This window comes from Enhydra lutris, unplaced genomic scaffold (genome assembly GCF_002288905.1).
Source record: "Enhydra lutris kenyoni isolate GAN:26980312 unplaced genomic scaffold, ASM228890v2 scaffoldscaffold18, whole genome shotgun sequence".
Taxonomy (NCBI): Eukaryota; Metazoa; Chordata; class Mammalia; order Carnivora; family Mustelidae; genus Enhydra; species Enhydra lutris.
This window is the reverse complement of record NW_019154102.1, coordinates 22,624,758-22,639,294: the sequence shown is the minus strand read 5'-3', so window position 1 is coordinate 22,639,294 and position 14,537 is coordinate 22,624,758. Positions and strand designations below refer to the sequence as shown.

General features: G+C 37.6%; 1 protein-coding gene across 6 annotated transcripts in view; it reads left to right on the top strand.

Annotated features, from left to right (window-relative positions):
• LOC111148016 (exocyst complex component 6B) overlaps nt 1–14,537 on the top strand; it is a 622,509-nt gene that overhangs the window by 327,359 nt on the left and 280,613 nt on the right. For all 6 annotated transcript variants that reach the window (XM_022504356.1, XM_022504355.1, XM_022504354.1 and 3 more), the window contains one exon: nt 7,136–7,247. In XM_022504356.1, coding sequence (XP_022360064.1) covers nt 7,136–7,247 — 112 coding nt within the window. The remainder of the gene's footprint in view (nt 1–7,135; nt 7,248–14,537) is intronic.

The following is a 14,537-nucleotide window of genomic DNA, read 5'->3' as shown; positions in this document are numbered from 1 at the left end:
CAGGCTGTGCTTGGTAGTGAGGACATTAAGATAATGAAAATATGGTCCCTTCTTCAAGGAGTGTGTAATCTTGCTGAGGGACTGAACGGTTGGATAGTTGTGCTATGATGGAGAGACATAGCAGCAACAAAGGAGCCAAAAATTGAGACGGATTCAGGATGTTAGAAAAGGCCACTTGAAAGGCAGAAGCATTTAATGTTTTGTTCAGCACAACATCCCCTGCACCAGCTCAGTAAATTAAAGAAAAAAATAAAAAAAGAAAGAAAAAAAAAAAGAATGAGTGAATGGAATGTATGGCATGCCAGGCAACTCCGAAAGTAAACATAATTGGAAAATAGTTTGAGTCACTTGTTTGATAATCATTCTTACTGAGTAAAAAATGAAGCATAGGGTTTGTATAGTTAATTTATTCTGTTCTTTGAAAATGAGGTTGTTTTCATAGAAATGGTTGCATGGAAATGAGATTATCTTTGGAAGTTATAAACCAAAACTTTTTTTAACCCCTTGAGGCCCACCTTCACCACCACAACCAAATGACTTAACAACCGAGAATTGTCTCTAGGGTACTGTCACGTATGTTACTGTATAGAAAATATTACAAGTTCATTGCATAGTGACCCTTTCTATCCTGTGTTGGAGGAAAGGTAATATGGTAAAGGGGTAGTGTGAGTAAATTGTTCAGAAGTCTTTTTCTTGCTTGAATATCTTGAGCTTTACTCTGAAAACCCCCTTTGTTGTGTTTAACATTAACAAAAATAGTTAATTTGGGAAGATTTTACAGCTGCCTTTAGTCTTTGGTTTACTTACCTTATTTTCTAGGCTCCCTTTGCCTTAGAACCTGCAGTGATGGAGACCTCTTTGACAATCATGGGGGAGATTATAATTTGGGATATGAGAATCATATGTATAAAAACAATTAGTTCTCTTAAACATAAGACTCTTAAAATGGGAAAACCTACGGTATTGAGATTTTTATGAAGCTTGGAAGGTAGTTATTCTCATAAATGAAACTCCTATTTTTTTTTTTCTGTAAAAATTTCCCCTTTTACATTGGATGGAAGATGCTGAATAGCATTAGAAATGTTGAAAAAATATGTATGAATTCTGAGGACACAAAACTTTCTGTTTGAAAGAAAATTCTTTTTAAAGATAGCAAATAAATGGAATGGCTTTGGTAAAATAATGTTCTAGCACTTTCACCTGACTTAAAAAATAAGAACACACACACACATATATACATACATAGTTTTTAAGTTATTAAATTGGATTTCTGTAAAGAATTTAGGAGACAGAGAATAGTTCAAAGAAGAAAAATTTAAAAGACTCAAAAAAATTTTTTTTTAAAGATTTTATTTATTTATTTGTCAGAGAGAGAGAGGGAGAGAGAGCAAGCACAGGCAGACAGAATGGCAGGCAGAGGCAGAGGGAGAGGCAGGCTCCCTGATGAGCAAGGAGCCCGATGTGGGACTCGATCCCAGGACGCTGGGATCATGACCTGAGCCGAAGGCAGCTGCTTAACCAACTGAGCCACCCAGGCATCCCAAAAAGACTCAAAATTTTAACAGATAGTAATAACCACTCTTTACATCTGGGAAATCTTTTTTTTTTTTTTTAGTTTTTCTTCCATGTGAATACATGTACATGCATAAGACTTCTGAGATATTTCTGCTTCTGTTTATAATATAGAAAGCCGGAAAGAGTATTGTTTCCTCTCTAACAATGAAAAAAAGCACAAAACAAAACAGATAAACTACAAAGTGAAAAATTTTCTGGAACCCATGAGAGATCTGAAAGAATTTAGAAAGGAGAAGATGCCACATGCAGGTATAGTGAGAAGTGTTACGTCAGACTTCTCAAAAACTATGCAAGCCTGAGACGATGGAGTGCCAGGCTTCAAGGACTCAGAAGAACAAATCGAGTGAGAATTCTATAGATAGTAAAATAACTTTCAGAAACAAAGTAAATTTTTTTTAGCTGAACGGCAGCTGATAATTCATTTCCAACGGACCTGTAGTCTTACACTCACATGATACAAAAGGAAATTCTTTATATGGAAGGAATATATGTGATCTTCCTTCTTTCCTTCCCTTCCCAGCTACTTCTTGCTATGTATGTATCCGTGTGTGTGTGTGTGTGTGTGTGTGTGTGTGTGTATAGTATCAGAAGCCCTATTTATATTAATTTTGATTAGTTAGTTGAGATATTGTCTTTTCTCCCTGTATAATTATCGTTTTGTTTTTGTAATAAGTAATGTTTGTGTTTATGTTGAAATACTTTGTGTTCTGTTACTTATCCAATGTTCTTCACCTCCCTCCCCCTTACAGTATCCGTAATGATTCTTGCCTGAATCAGTTTGTCACTCAGAAAATTACTGGCTTATGGTTTTTAATTAATTTATGGTTTCTTAATTCCTTGTGTATTACTTGGCATTCTCTTTTAAGGAGTCCTCCATCTGCTTCCTTGCTACTTATTTTCTCTCTATCTCTCTGTTTATTATCTACCTACCATCAGATGAGACTCACGGATTCTTATTTAATTCACTTGGTTCATTTCCTTTACTGTATTTGTTTTGATGCCCAGACTGTCCCAGACTTAGGGCACACAAGCCATTTGATACTAGCTCCTGTGCCTTGTTGATGTATTCTTGTCACATTTTGGGACATTACTTAACCATGGTATCATTGATTTATGCAAGGAGCCCACTTTCCTTTGAGTGTTGAGTATTGAGTGCTATCTTGAACATAAGATTTGAGCATGTGCCTTTATTTTAAAATGTGTCATTTTGAATCAACAAATAGTTGTATACTGTTTTTTTTTTTTTAAGATTTTTCATTTATATATTTGAGAGAGAGAGATCAAGAGGGCAACAGCACAGGAGAAGGGGCCAAGGGAGAGGGAAGCAGGCTCCATGGGGCTCGATCCCAGGACCGTGAAATCATGACCTGAACTGAAGGCAGGTGCTTAATGGACTGAGTCACCCAGGTGCCCCTACGTATTGTTTTTTTATGCAGTCTGACTAGTTGGAGTGTTTATTCCATTACCTTCATGAATTTAGTGATATGGTTGGACTTAAATGTGCCGTCTTATTTTTGTTTTTCTATTCGTCTCATTCATTCTTTGCTCATTTTTTCCTGTTTCTCGTTCTTCTTGATTAGGTTATGTTAGTATTATGATTTATTTTCCCTATTGGCTTTACTTGAGTATGACCTTTCAGTTTTTTAAGTTTCTTGTTCTTGTGGTGGCTCTGGGGATTACAGTGTACATTGTTAATTTATCATAGTTTACCCTGAATAATATTATATCATTTTGCGTGTAATTTAAGGCTCTTCAACAGTATAGAGTAATTTATCTTCTTACTTCTTTTTTTCTTAACACTTTAAAAAAAGATTTTATTTATTTATTTGACAGAGAGATAGAGCCAGAGAGCACAAGTGGGGGGAATGGCTGAGGAAGAGGGAGAAGCAGGTTCCCTGAACTTGATGCCCCTGGGATCATGACCTGAGCCAAAAGCAGACACTTAACCTACTGAGCTACCCTGGCACCCCTTTTCTGTCCTTTTTTTTTTTTTTTTATGTTGTTGGTATATCTTACACATATATACCTATTTTTAATTCTAAAATATGTTACTTTGTTTGCTTTGAACATTTAATAGTATTTTAAAGTTCAAGAAAAAATTTGTTTTTATTTTTGCCCACCACACATATACCATTTTGAGGTGTTCTTATTCTTTCCTCCATATCTACGTTATCCTTTGGTATCATCTTCTTTCAGCATGAAAAATTTCTTTTAGCATTTCCTTTAGTATCTGCTGGTGTTGGATTTTCTTAGCCTTAAAAAATATTTCTAGGGGCACCTGGGTGGCTCAGTGGGTTAAGCCTCTGCTTTCGGCTCAGGTCATGATCTCAGGGTCCTAGGATCCAGTCTTGCATTGGGCTCTCTGCTCAGTGGGGAGCCTGCTTCCCCCTCTCTCTCTGCCTGCCTCTCTGCCTGCTTGTGATCTCTCTCAAAAAAAAAAAAAAGAAAAAAGAAAAAAAAGAAAAAAAATATTTCTAAAATACCTAATTTTTAAAAATTTTTGAATTTTTTTAGAGAGAGAGGGGGAGCAGGGGAGGAATAGAGGGAGAGAGACAATCTTAAGCAGGCTCCATGCCTAGCATGGAGCCTGACACAGGGCTCGATGCTAGGACCCTGGGATCACAATCTAAGGCAAAATCAAGAGTTGGACCCTTAACCGACTGAGCCACCCAGGGGCCCTTCTAAAATACTTTAAAATAACTAAAAAATTATTCTGAAAGTATTTTTATCATCTCTGTTTTCAAAAATATATTTTCTAAGGCATAGAATTCTAAGTTGCTAGTTCTCCCTTTCCCCACACTTTAAAGATTGCATTCCACTGTCTGCTTCCATTGTTTTCTGAAGAGAAATAAGCCATTATTCCTATTGTTGTTCCTCTGAATGTATTGTCCTTTTTCCTTTTTTCCTAAACTCTTTTGTTTTTAAGATTTCTTTTTGTCTTTGGACTTTATAATTTGACTGTGATGATCTTATTGTTTTATTTATATTCATTTTGTGTGGGATGTACTAAACCTCATGGATCTATGGGTTGAAGTATTGTATCATGTTTGGAGATGATTTTGCCTGTATTTCTTTAAACATGTCATCTTCTTCTTTCTCATTCTTTTTTTCTTCTTTTGCAAGTTCTAGCTGCTTGATGGATCATTCAGATTTCATCATTACTTGAGTGAACTGAATATCTCAGTTTTAATTAGCTTCAAATTACTTCTGATTTCAAATGCTGTTGCAGAAGTCTCTTTGTGCATAAGACCAGCTCTGAAATTCCAGAGCTTTCATCCAGGAGCTTATCTCTGATCTTAAGGAAATTTGAACTGGGATGGGTTTCAGCTTTCTTTTTTTTTTTTTTTTTTCTTTTGGATTGCATTTCTGTAGCCCTGAATCCAAAACCCCTTGCAAAATTTGCAAGATCTCTCTCTGATTTCTCACACTGCCCTCACCATTTCTTATGGAGGAGAACTCTTGTAGGGAAGAATTGTTGGGTCAATTACTTTATTTTTGTTTTGTGGCTTTGCCGGATTCCAAACTGTAATAGTAGCCCACACTGTGAAAGGTTTGGCTGATTTCTCCTCATCTCAGCAAAGCCTTTCAGCCTCTGACTGTTTCAGTCCTTTATCCTTTATCCATCTGTGCCCAGATTACGCAAATGGCCTCACGTATGAAAGTGACTGCTACCCTTCGCTCACCATTCAAAGGTGTGTCCTGGTGTGGTATGCAGTTTTGGTCTGTTGTACGTGTGTGTTTATGTTAATTACACTGTGTTGACATTGAAGGAAAATACAGCTTTTAAGATTAGACCTAACTTTTTTGTTGTTATGGAGGTCATGGTGGTTTTTCTTGATCTACATCATATCCAAATGTGGAACTTCTGCTGGATCTTAAATCATAGTAGAGATACATAATCAGTATAGGATGTGATGAGAACAATTAATATCAGGAGCACCAGATTACTTTAGACACCTGTGTTAATCACTTTTATAGCAACCTATACTTATTTGTAGCTCATATTACAATTGACCTGATATAATTATGAGTTTAATATATGAAGGCAGGAACCATAGCTATTTTGTTCATTCGCCATTTTGATCTCATTATTCCATAACACAATGCACAGCACCTTGTATATTTGTGTAATGAAGCATTTCAGTTCAGTAATAATTTTGGAAAGGTCAGCAGTGGGCTAGAGGGTATTGGTCAGTTAAATGTATCTTTGCGTGGACCCTGTAAAAATATTTTGATGTATCATTTTTTTTCTGATTATGTCCTTGCATTCTGTAGTCTTGTTTCTTTTTAGTATCTTTCTGTTTTTCATATAGCTTGATAATGTGGCTTGCCTATATATTTAGAATTGTAAGACTTTAAATCTGATTCTACTAAACCTCTTTCTTCTCTAGAAAGAGAAATCGATGAGATAAATTTTGTGACCACTGTCCACAAGTAATAAATTTACAAAGAACTCACAAATCTCTATTTACAGTTATCTCTTAATGTTTATAATCTAGTATTTGTACAATAGTAACCTTATCATTGAGGGAATACTTGTCTTAAAAGGACATCTTTTATAGAAAGCCATCTTTGGTGATACTTTCAGGGGCTCATGAAGGCTGTATAGGTCCAGAATTTACCCTATTGGTTACAAGACTATTGTCTTTTTTAAAACTCTGTATATAAAGATGGCTATTGAATCATTTTCTTTATGTTTAGTTTCCTTTGCTGCATAGAAAATGTCATTATTGGGGCACCTGGCTGGCTCAGTTGGTAGACTTTTCAACTCCCAATCTTGGGGTTGTGAGTTCTACCCCCATACTGGGGATAGAGTTTACTTAAAACAACAACAACACCTTATGATAAGGGCTTAATAATGTCCATTGGATTAAAAATTAGTGACTAAGTTAAAAAAAGATTGATCATTTTGGGGATATTTAGGATTATAAGACATTTATACTGAATTAAACTACTGGTCTGAAACACTTATATTGGAATTGGAGCTAGATAGACCTTATAGGAAAGATGACAGTAGCGGAGCAGAGAGATCTTTTCTTACAGGCCTTTACCAGCTAATTGTACAGGAAGCCAATAGAGAGTCCATGTTGGAAAATTCTAAATATTAACAATATATGAAGGAACTTGGAAGCATAGGAGAAAGGAATCATGCAGGGGAATTCTTCATCTACCCTGGAGACACTATAGCATAGTGTTTAAATGCTGTGGGCTTTAGAGCTAGATGGCCTGTGTTAAAATCCTTTTTGTGCTGTGTGCCTATCATGTGACCTTGAATAAGCTGCTTAACTTCTCTGTGCCTTCATTTCCTCCTCTGTAAATTAGAAATAATAATAAAACTATTTAGCATCATTGGTTTGAAGTTTAAGTGAATTTTCATATATTAAAATACTTAGAATCTAATTTCTGGCACAAGGTAAATGTTATTTGCTGCTGCCATTATTATCATTGTGGTTATTGTTGTTGTTGTTATTATTATTATCAGAAGTAACACTGGCACCTTGTTTGTTTGCAAAGTAATCCTGCTACCTGGGATGACTGACTCTTGAGAATTCTTTTTCAGCTCCACTGAAGTCGATGACATGATTCGCAAATCTACAAACCTGTTGCTAACCAGGACTCTGAGCAACTCCCTGCAGAATGTCATTAAAAGGAAGAATATCGGACTTACTGAGGTAAAGCTGCTCTTAATGGAGGCAGCCAAGGCAATGTGTGAACAGATGTCTAAGCTCTGGGGCCCGTTTGTGAGTTAATTATAACTTTCTATATGGTCCATCACATTTTTCCTAATGGATTCCTAATGGTGAAAGTGCAAAACAGATCATTTGTTTCTCTCTTTGGTCACTTCGGAGAAATCTATTACATATTTGAAAAGTCACTTTCTCTCTGTCTCTCTCTCTCATTATTTTCACCAGCTTAACTGGTTTTCCTTTCCAATGTTGTTGTGTTAAATTGGTATTATTTGTCATCAATTACATAAAAACAGAATTGTTGGTGGGAGAATATAGTCACCGTCAAGTTCCTATCTAAATGAGTGGCAGTTCTGAAACAACATACAACATGAAATCGCATTCTGTCTGCATAAGTCACCGATGCCAAGGATGTTGGCGCTTCTAGTCCGTGGTTAGTGTTAGACTCAGCTTTTGTTTTTGAGATACCTCATGTATATGGATGGTAAATTACTCTTTATCAGCATCTAAGTCTGGGGATTTGGGATTGCAGAAATGTGAGAGAAAGGCAATCGTCACATTTCTGTGGAAGCTTACAGAATCTCACAAAACGAGGAGGGATATTACATACACATTGAGAACAGTATCTTGGCAAACTGAAGATTTGGCACTTTGGCGTATAGTCCTAAAATTTAGAAAGATGTGAAGTTTCCTTTCTCTTGGAAACCCAGGATTGCATGGGAGCGTCAACCTGCCATTTTATGGAAATTATAGTGCCAAAAGTGAGAGCTTGGAGGAATTTTTTTCACAGGGAAAGGGAAAGGCTGTTGGCCATCTGTTTTACTTGTAGAGGTGGTGTAGTTTGAAAGTCCGTTGCTCTAGAAAAAATTGACATTTTCAGATTTACACTGTCAAAGATAATGGTGGAAGTAGGCAAATGGTTAATGATGCTGAGTCATGGGTAAAGACAGCTGGAAGCCAGGTGAGCATCTCCTTCTGATTTTGGACTGCTTGTTCCTTTCCCTGTGTTAAGATTTTAAAATATTATAATGTAGGACTTGGGCACTGTTTGAGTTCCACTTAGAACAAACTTTTTTCTAATTGAAAGTTACATTCGAAGGACAGCTCCCTCATTTTGCAGAGCTTCCTTTCTGTTGTTTGGTATAGAAATATTAGGTATTATTTTTATGTGTCTGAGAATAGGTTAACTTCTTTTCATTATCACGAAGGCTAAGAAAAAAGGAGAGTGGAGTGAAGTGGAGTGAAAAGTCGGAGGCCCTCCTACATTTGTTATATCATACTGTTCTCCATTTATGAGTCCCAAGTAGGACAGGAAACTTGTTATTTTTTTGTCAGCTGTCTCTATATTACATCTCTCGATATAACTTTCCTGATGCCATTTGATTTAACAATGTCCTCAAACATTTTAAACAAGTAGCATAGGAGGAACATGGTGTGATAGAAACAGCTTTGGCCTTAGAAGGGTCTTGAGTTTAGCTGTGGCTATGCCATTGATTTACTGTGACATCTTTTTTTTTTTTTTTAAGATTTTTATTTATTTATTTGAGAGAGAAAGAGAGCACAAGCAGGGAGAGGGGCAGAGGAAGAAGGAGAAGCAGACTCCCTGCTGAGCAGGGAGCCCGACATGGGGCTCGATCTCAGGACCCTGGGATCATGATCTGAGCTGAAGTCAGACATCTAACTGACTGAGCCACCCAGGCGCCCCTTACCGTTTCATCTTAAGAGAAAGACCCAACTTCTCAGTTCTTCAGTTTTCCTGACTCCATTGACCTTTAGAGTAATGCATAGATCAGGTTGGGATAGGAAGATTCAGTAGTTCTTTTTTTCTTTTTTTCTTTTTTAAGATTTTATTTATCTATCTGACAGAGAGAGACCACAAGTAGGCAGAGAGACAGGCGGAGACAGAAGGGGAAGCAGGCTTCCCACTGAGTAGAGAGCCCGATGCGGGGCTCCATCCCTGAGATCATGACCTGAGCTGAAGGCAGAGGCTTAATCCAGTGAGCCACCCAGGCACCCCTGTATCATAGTTCTTGGCACCATTTCAGCAAAGGTATTCTTCCTAAGTCATTGGCTCTTTCTAGGCAATAATGCACTTTTGTTATCAACATCTTTGCACAAGGCTAAAGGAACATCTGCACATATTTATTTATTTTGGCTATTACCATGGTGTATACATGTATAGATAAATACAGACCCAGTGATTTTTATTACCATCCAGTGTATCTTTGAATAACTGTTACTCCCCTTTGGGAAAAGAAGACATTATACCCTCATTTATAGGAAACTCAAGTGAGTTCCCATCTAAAATCATCATCATGCTAGGTAACATTTGTGGAACAGTTTGTACTCTGCAAAGCCCATCACAGATACCATCTCATTTGGAACAGTCACATTTGGAACTAGCTGGGCATGTGTTATTATTCCCATTTTATGGAAAGCATAATTAAAGTTTAGGGAGATTGCCCACGGTTATGTCATTAACAAAACGAAAAAATGAGACCTATGTCTGGGTTGTTTTTTCCCAGACTTAATTCACTTCTACTGTAATGTACTGCCTTTCATATCGATTTAATTATTTCATCGTAACAAAGGGATTTTTACAAGAAGTCCATAGTAATACGGAAATTGTTCTAGTTAGAGATGATTTTGTGTCAGTGAGCACATCGCCATTCAAACAACAGATGTATTACAAGCAGACAAAACTCACCGAGTCCTACTTCAGGTTGTTGGACAATCTTTTAGGACTTGAAAGTTCCCATAAGCTCATGTCTCTCTGTCGACCTGTCTTGTTTGAATTTACATGGTATCTCATGACTTCTTTTCTTCCTGTCCATACACTCTATCCTTTCAGCTTTTTCTCTCTGCACTCTAGCTTTCTTGCTTTCCTCATTGCTTCTTTGCTTCCCCACGTTGAGCCAAGACATTTCCTTTGAGTTCTTGCTTGCTGTAGTTTAAATGCCTTGCACTCACAGACCTTATGTGCCTATCCCTATTCAGTCAGCACAGGGTTAGTTGTTTTTCTTAGGCTGCTGCTTCTAGCTCTGAGTTGTGGTTAAGAACATGTGTTCTAGGGCCGCCTGGGTGGCTCAGTCATTAAGTGTCTGCCTTTGGCTCAGGTCATGATTCCAGGGTCCTGGGATCGAGCCCCACATTGGGCTCTCTACTGGGCGGGAAGCCTGCTTCTCCCTCTCCCACTCCCCCTGCTTGTGCTCTCTCTCTCTGTCAAATAAATAATAAAATCTTAAAAAAAAAAAAAGAACATGTGTTCTAAAGCAGAGTGCCTGGGTTCCAATTCTGCCTGGGTTCTCTTCCCTTTACAAATGTGCCCTGGGGGAAATGGCTTGGCTTTATGTGTAGAATGGGGACAATAAGAGCATGTGTTTCAGAGGGTTGTTGTGGGGATTGAATGAACATACGAAGTGCTTAGAACAGTACCTATACTCAAGGCATATTACCTGGTATTGTTAAAAAAGAGGTCTGGGCAGGTAAACAGTGATTGTCAGGTTTAGTGCAGAGATGGTTTTTCAACTAAGAGAAGTTAGAAGATTAGAGCAAGACAACCTGTTAAGATAAATAACTTGCTTATTAACTTTATAGTATTGAGTACCTACTGTGTAACAGGCACCATCTAAACCTTATAGATAAGTAAGTGAACAACAAAACAAGGACAGCAACAAAAGGGGTCCTCGCTTACATTCTAGTGGCAGAAAACACAACAGATAATAAGCAAAATAAATAGTAAATCATCTAGTATGATAGAGGGAGGTGAATGCTTCATTGAAGAGAAAGAAGGAACCTGGGTTAAGGGAATCAGGGGTCTGGTGGAGGTCCAAGGTTGGTCTTAATAAAAAGATGGTGAGTTATCATTGAAGGGCAAAAAGCATTCTTGGCAGAGGTTAGAGCAAAGGTATGAAGGTATGAAGTTATTGGTCAGCTCGGAGAATAATAAGGAAGCTAGGGTAAAGCTAGAGTGGAGTGAGAAGGGGGAAGACAAGCAGGAAATTAGATCACAGAGGTGCTAGGGGTCTGTGGTGGGCCTGTGTGAAGTGTTAGGCTTTTATTTTGAGTGGAGTGGAAAGCTATTGCAGGAATTTGATGAGTGATGCAATATGACATATTTCAAAGGAATAACATTGACTGCAGTTTTGAGAATAAACTGTAGGGTATAAACAGGGAGACCAGTTAGGAAGCTATGACACTAATGATTTGACGGCAGCGTGGGTGGTAGCCATGGAGGTGGTGACAGGTGATCGGATTTGGAGTGTAGAGTCAGCATGCTTTCCTGATGGCTGGATGTGAAGGGAGAGAGAAAGCAAGGAGTGGAAGGTAACTCCAAGATGTTTTTGATTCGAGCAGCTAGAAGGATGTACATACCATGCACCGTGATGGCAAAATCTTTGGGTAGGGCTAGGTTTAGGGTGGAAGATTGGAAATTTGATTTTGGACATATTTAATTTGTAATGTTTACTCACATATATCTTGCAATATTGAGTAAGCAGTTATATATGAGTTTGGAGTTTGAAAGAGAGGTTTGTCCTGGAGATAAAAATTTGGGGAATACAAATAATATTTATAACCACCTGATCAGATAATATTACTAAGGGAATTTGTAAAGATGGAGAAGGGAAGATGAAGGACTGAACTCTTGGGCACTCCATTTAAGGAGTCAGGAGAAAAGAGGAACTCACAAAGGAGATTGGGAACGATCCACTAAAGAAGGAAAAAAAAAACAAACAACAAACCAAGAACAATAACAGGAGTATAGTGTCTCGGAAGTCAAGTGAAAAAAGTATGTCAAGAAGGAGGGAGTGGTCAGTTTGACAAATACCGATGATTGAAGAGGAAGGTGAAGAATTACTATGGGACTTAGCAACTTGGAGTATGTTGGTGACCTCAGTAAGACCATTTTTAATAGAATGATGCTGGGAGGCTCCTGATGGAGTAGGTTTAAAAGAGAGTGGTCCCATACAGAAGAATTTCAAATAATTGATGTAGATTGTACCCTCTCAAGGAGCTGGAGCTTAGCTCCCACCCCTTGTATGTAGCTTGTGCTTATGACTTGCATCTACAAAGTAGGGTATGGAAAGAGGGAATAAGTTACTCTACAGTGAAGAAACCTGCCAGACACTACCTTGGCCAGGTGATCAAGGTTAACATAATCATTGGTAAGTGATACTGATCGCATGCACCTTTGATGTGATGTGATGAGAAGGCAGTTGTGATCTCCCAAAATACACTCTAACCATGATAAAAAATTTAAACAAACCCAAACTGAAGGACATTCTACAAAATACCTCATCAGTACTCCTTAAAACTGTTAGGATCATCAAAAACAAGGAAAAATCTAAGTAACCGTCCCAGACCAGAGGAGGCTAAGGAGACATGACAACCAAATGTAATGTGGGATCTTAGACTGGATTCGGAAAATTGTAAAGAACATTAGGGAGAAACTAGTAATACTAAATAAAGTGTATTGCTCTGTTAGTAGTGATACACCAATGTTGGTCCCTTAGTTGTGGGAAAAGTACCATAGTAATATGAGATGGTAAGAATAGGGGGAACTGGGTGTGGCATATTTGGGATCTCTTTGCAACTATTTTGTAATATAAAACCATTTTAAAATAAAGTGTTGACTTAAACAATTTGAAGAATGGGAAGAGTGGAATTGGAGCCAACAAGCAGAGGACAACTGTTTTAGGGAGTTTTGTTACAAATGTAAGCAAGGAAATGAGGAGGTAGTTGGCAAGGGAAGTGGGTTAAGCACAAGTTTTTTATTTTGTTTATTTTGTTTTTTTATTTTTATTTTTTAAAAGATTTTATTTATTTATTTGAGAGAGTGAGAGAGAGAGAGCATGAAAGGGGAAAGGTCGGAGGGAGAAGCAGACACACTGCTGAGCAGGGAACCTGATGTGGGACTGGATCCCAGGACTCCAGGATCATGATCTGAGCTGAAGGCAGTAGCTTAACCCACTGAGTGACCCTGGTGCCCTGTTTTGTTTTTTAATAGGAGAAGTAACAGCATGTTATTTCTGATGAGAATGATGCAACAGAAAGCAAAAAGTTGATGATAGAGGAGAAGGAGGGAAATCTTTGGAGTAATGTCCTGGAGGAGGAGAGCGACTTTAGAATCTGATGCACAAGCAGAGGGATTGGCTTTAGGTGGTGTCAAGTTCATCTCTGGGAACAGCCGAGACTCAGAGTATGTGGATGCAGATGGTGGTGGCTGGGCATATTTTATGGTGGCAGACTCCAAACACTCTGTTTTCTCAGTGAAAGATCTTCAGCTAAAAGTAGAGATCCAGAGCAAGTGTTGGGGTTGAAGCAGAGAGAAAATATATCTGGCGGTATGGAAAAGAGATTTGGTCGGTACTCGATAATGTGGTGATTTTGTAGCCTTAAGTGTCCACTTTGGCTAGTGGATAGCAATTAAAGTGAGACTAGTCAGAATGGTTGTATATTTTCTTAAGACGTATTTAGCTGGAGATACAATAAGTAAGTCCATATCAATAATAGCTTACAGGAAGTTGGTATATATTAGACTCAGTGTTTTATTATTTATATTAGTATTTATATTTAATAATTTGTACTATACTGATTATTTCTTTGATATGACATTGATGTTATCTCAATTTTAAGATGACGAAAGATACTAACTTTGCTTAAGGCCACATAACCAGTAGGTAGTTTGGAAATAAAATTTGAGATGTTTTGAAAGACAAAATTTTCTTTTTAAAAAACATAAGATTTGAAGTAAGGTTTGAAATCCAATTTCTTTTGTTCTAAACCTTTGCTCTTTCACTACATTAATTTAAAAACATCAGTATCATAGAGCAAAAGGAAATAAACCACCAGTTTATTACTCTCGGAATATCAGAGAATTACTTAAGTTTGAAAGAAAATTTTAAGATGAATCAAAAAACAGCCTATCTCTTTATGAAGAATGAATTGATAAACTTAAGATATAATTCACTTATTTGTGGAGCATAACAAATAGCATGGAGGACATGGGGAGTTAGGAGAAGGGAGTTGGGGGAAATTAGAAGGGGATGTGAACAATGAGAGACTATGGACTCTGAAAAACAATCTGAAGGGTTTGAAGAGGTGGGGGGTGGGAGGTTGGGGGAACCAGGTGGTGGGTATTAGAGAGGGCACGGACTGCATGGAGCACTGGGTGTGGTACAAAAACAGTGAATACTGTTATGCTGAAAATAAATAAAAAAAAATGATTAAAAAAAAACCAACAACAACAAGATTTAAGATAACATATTACACAAT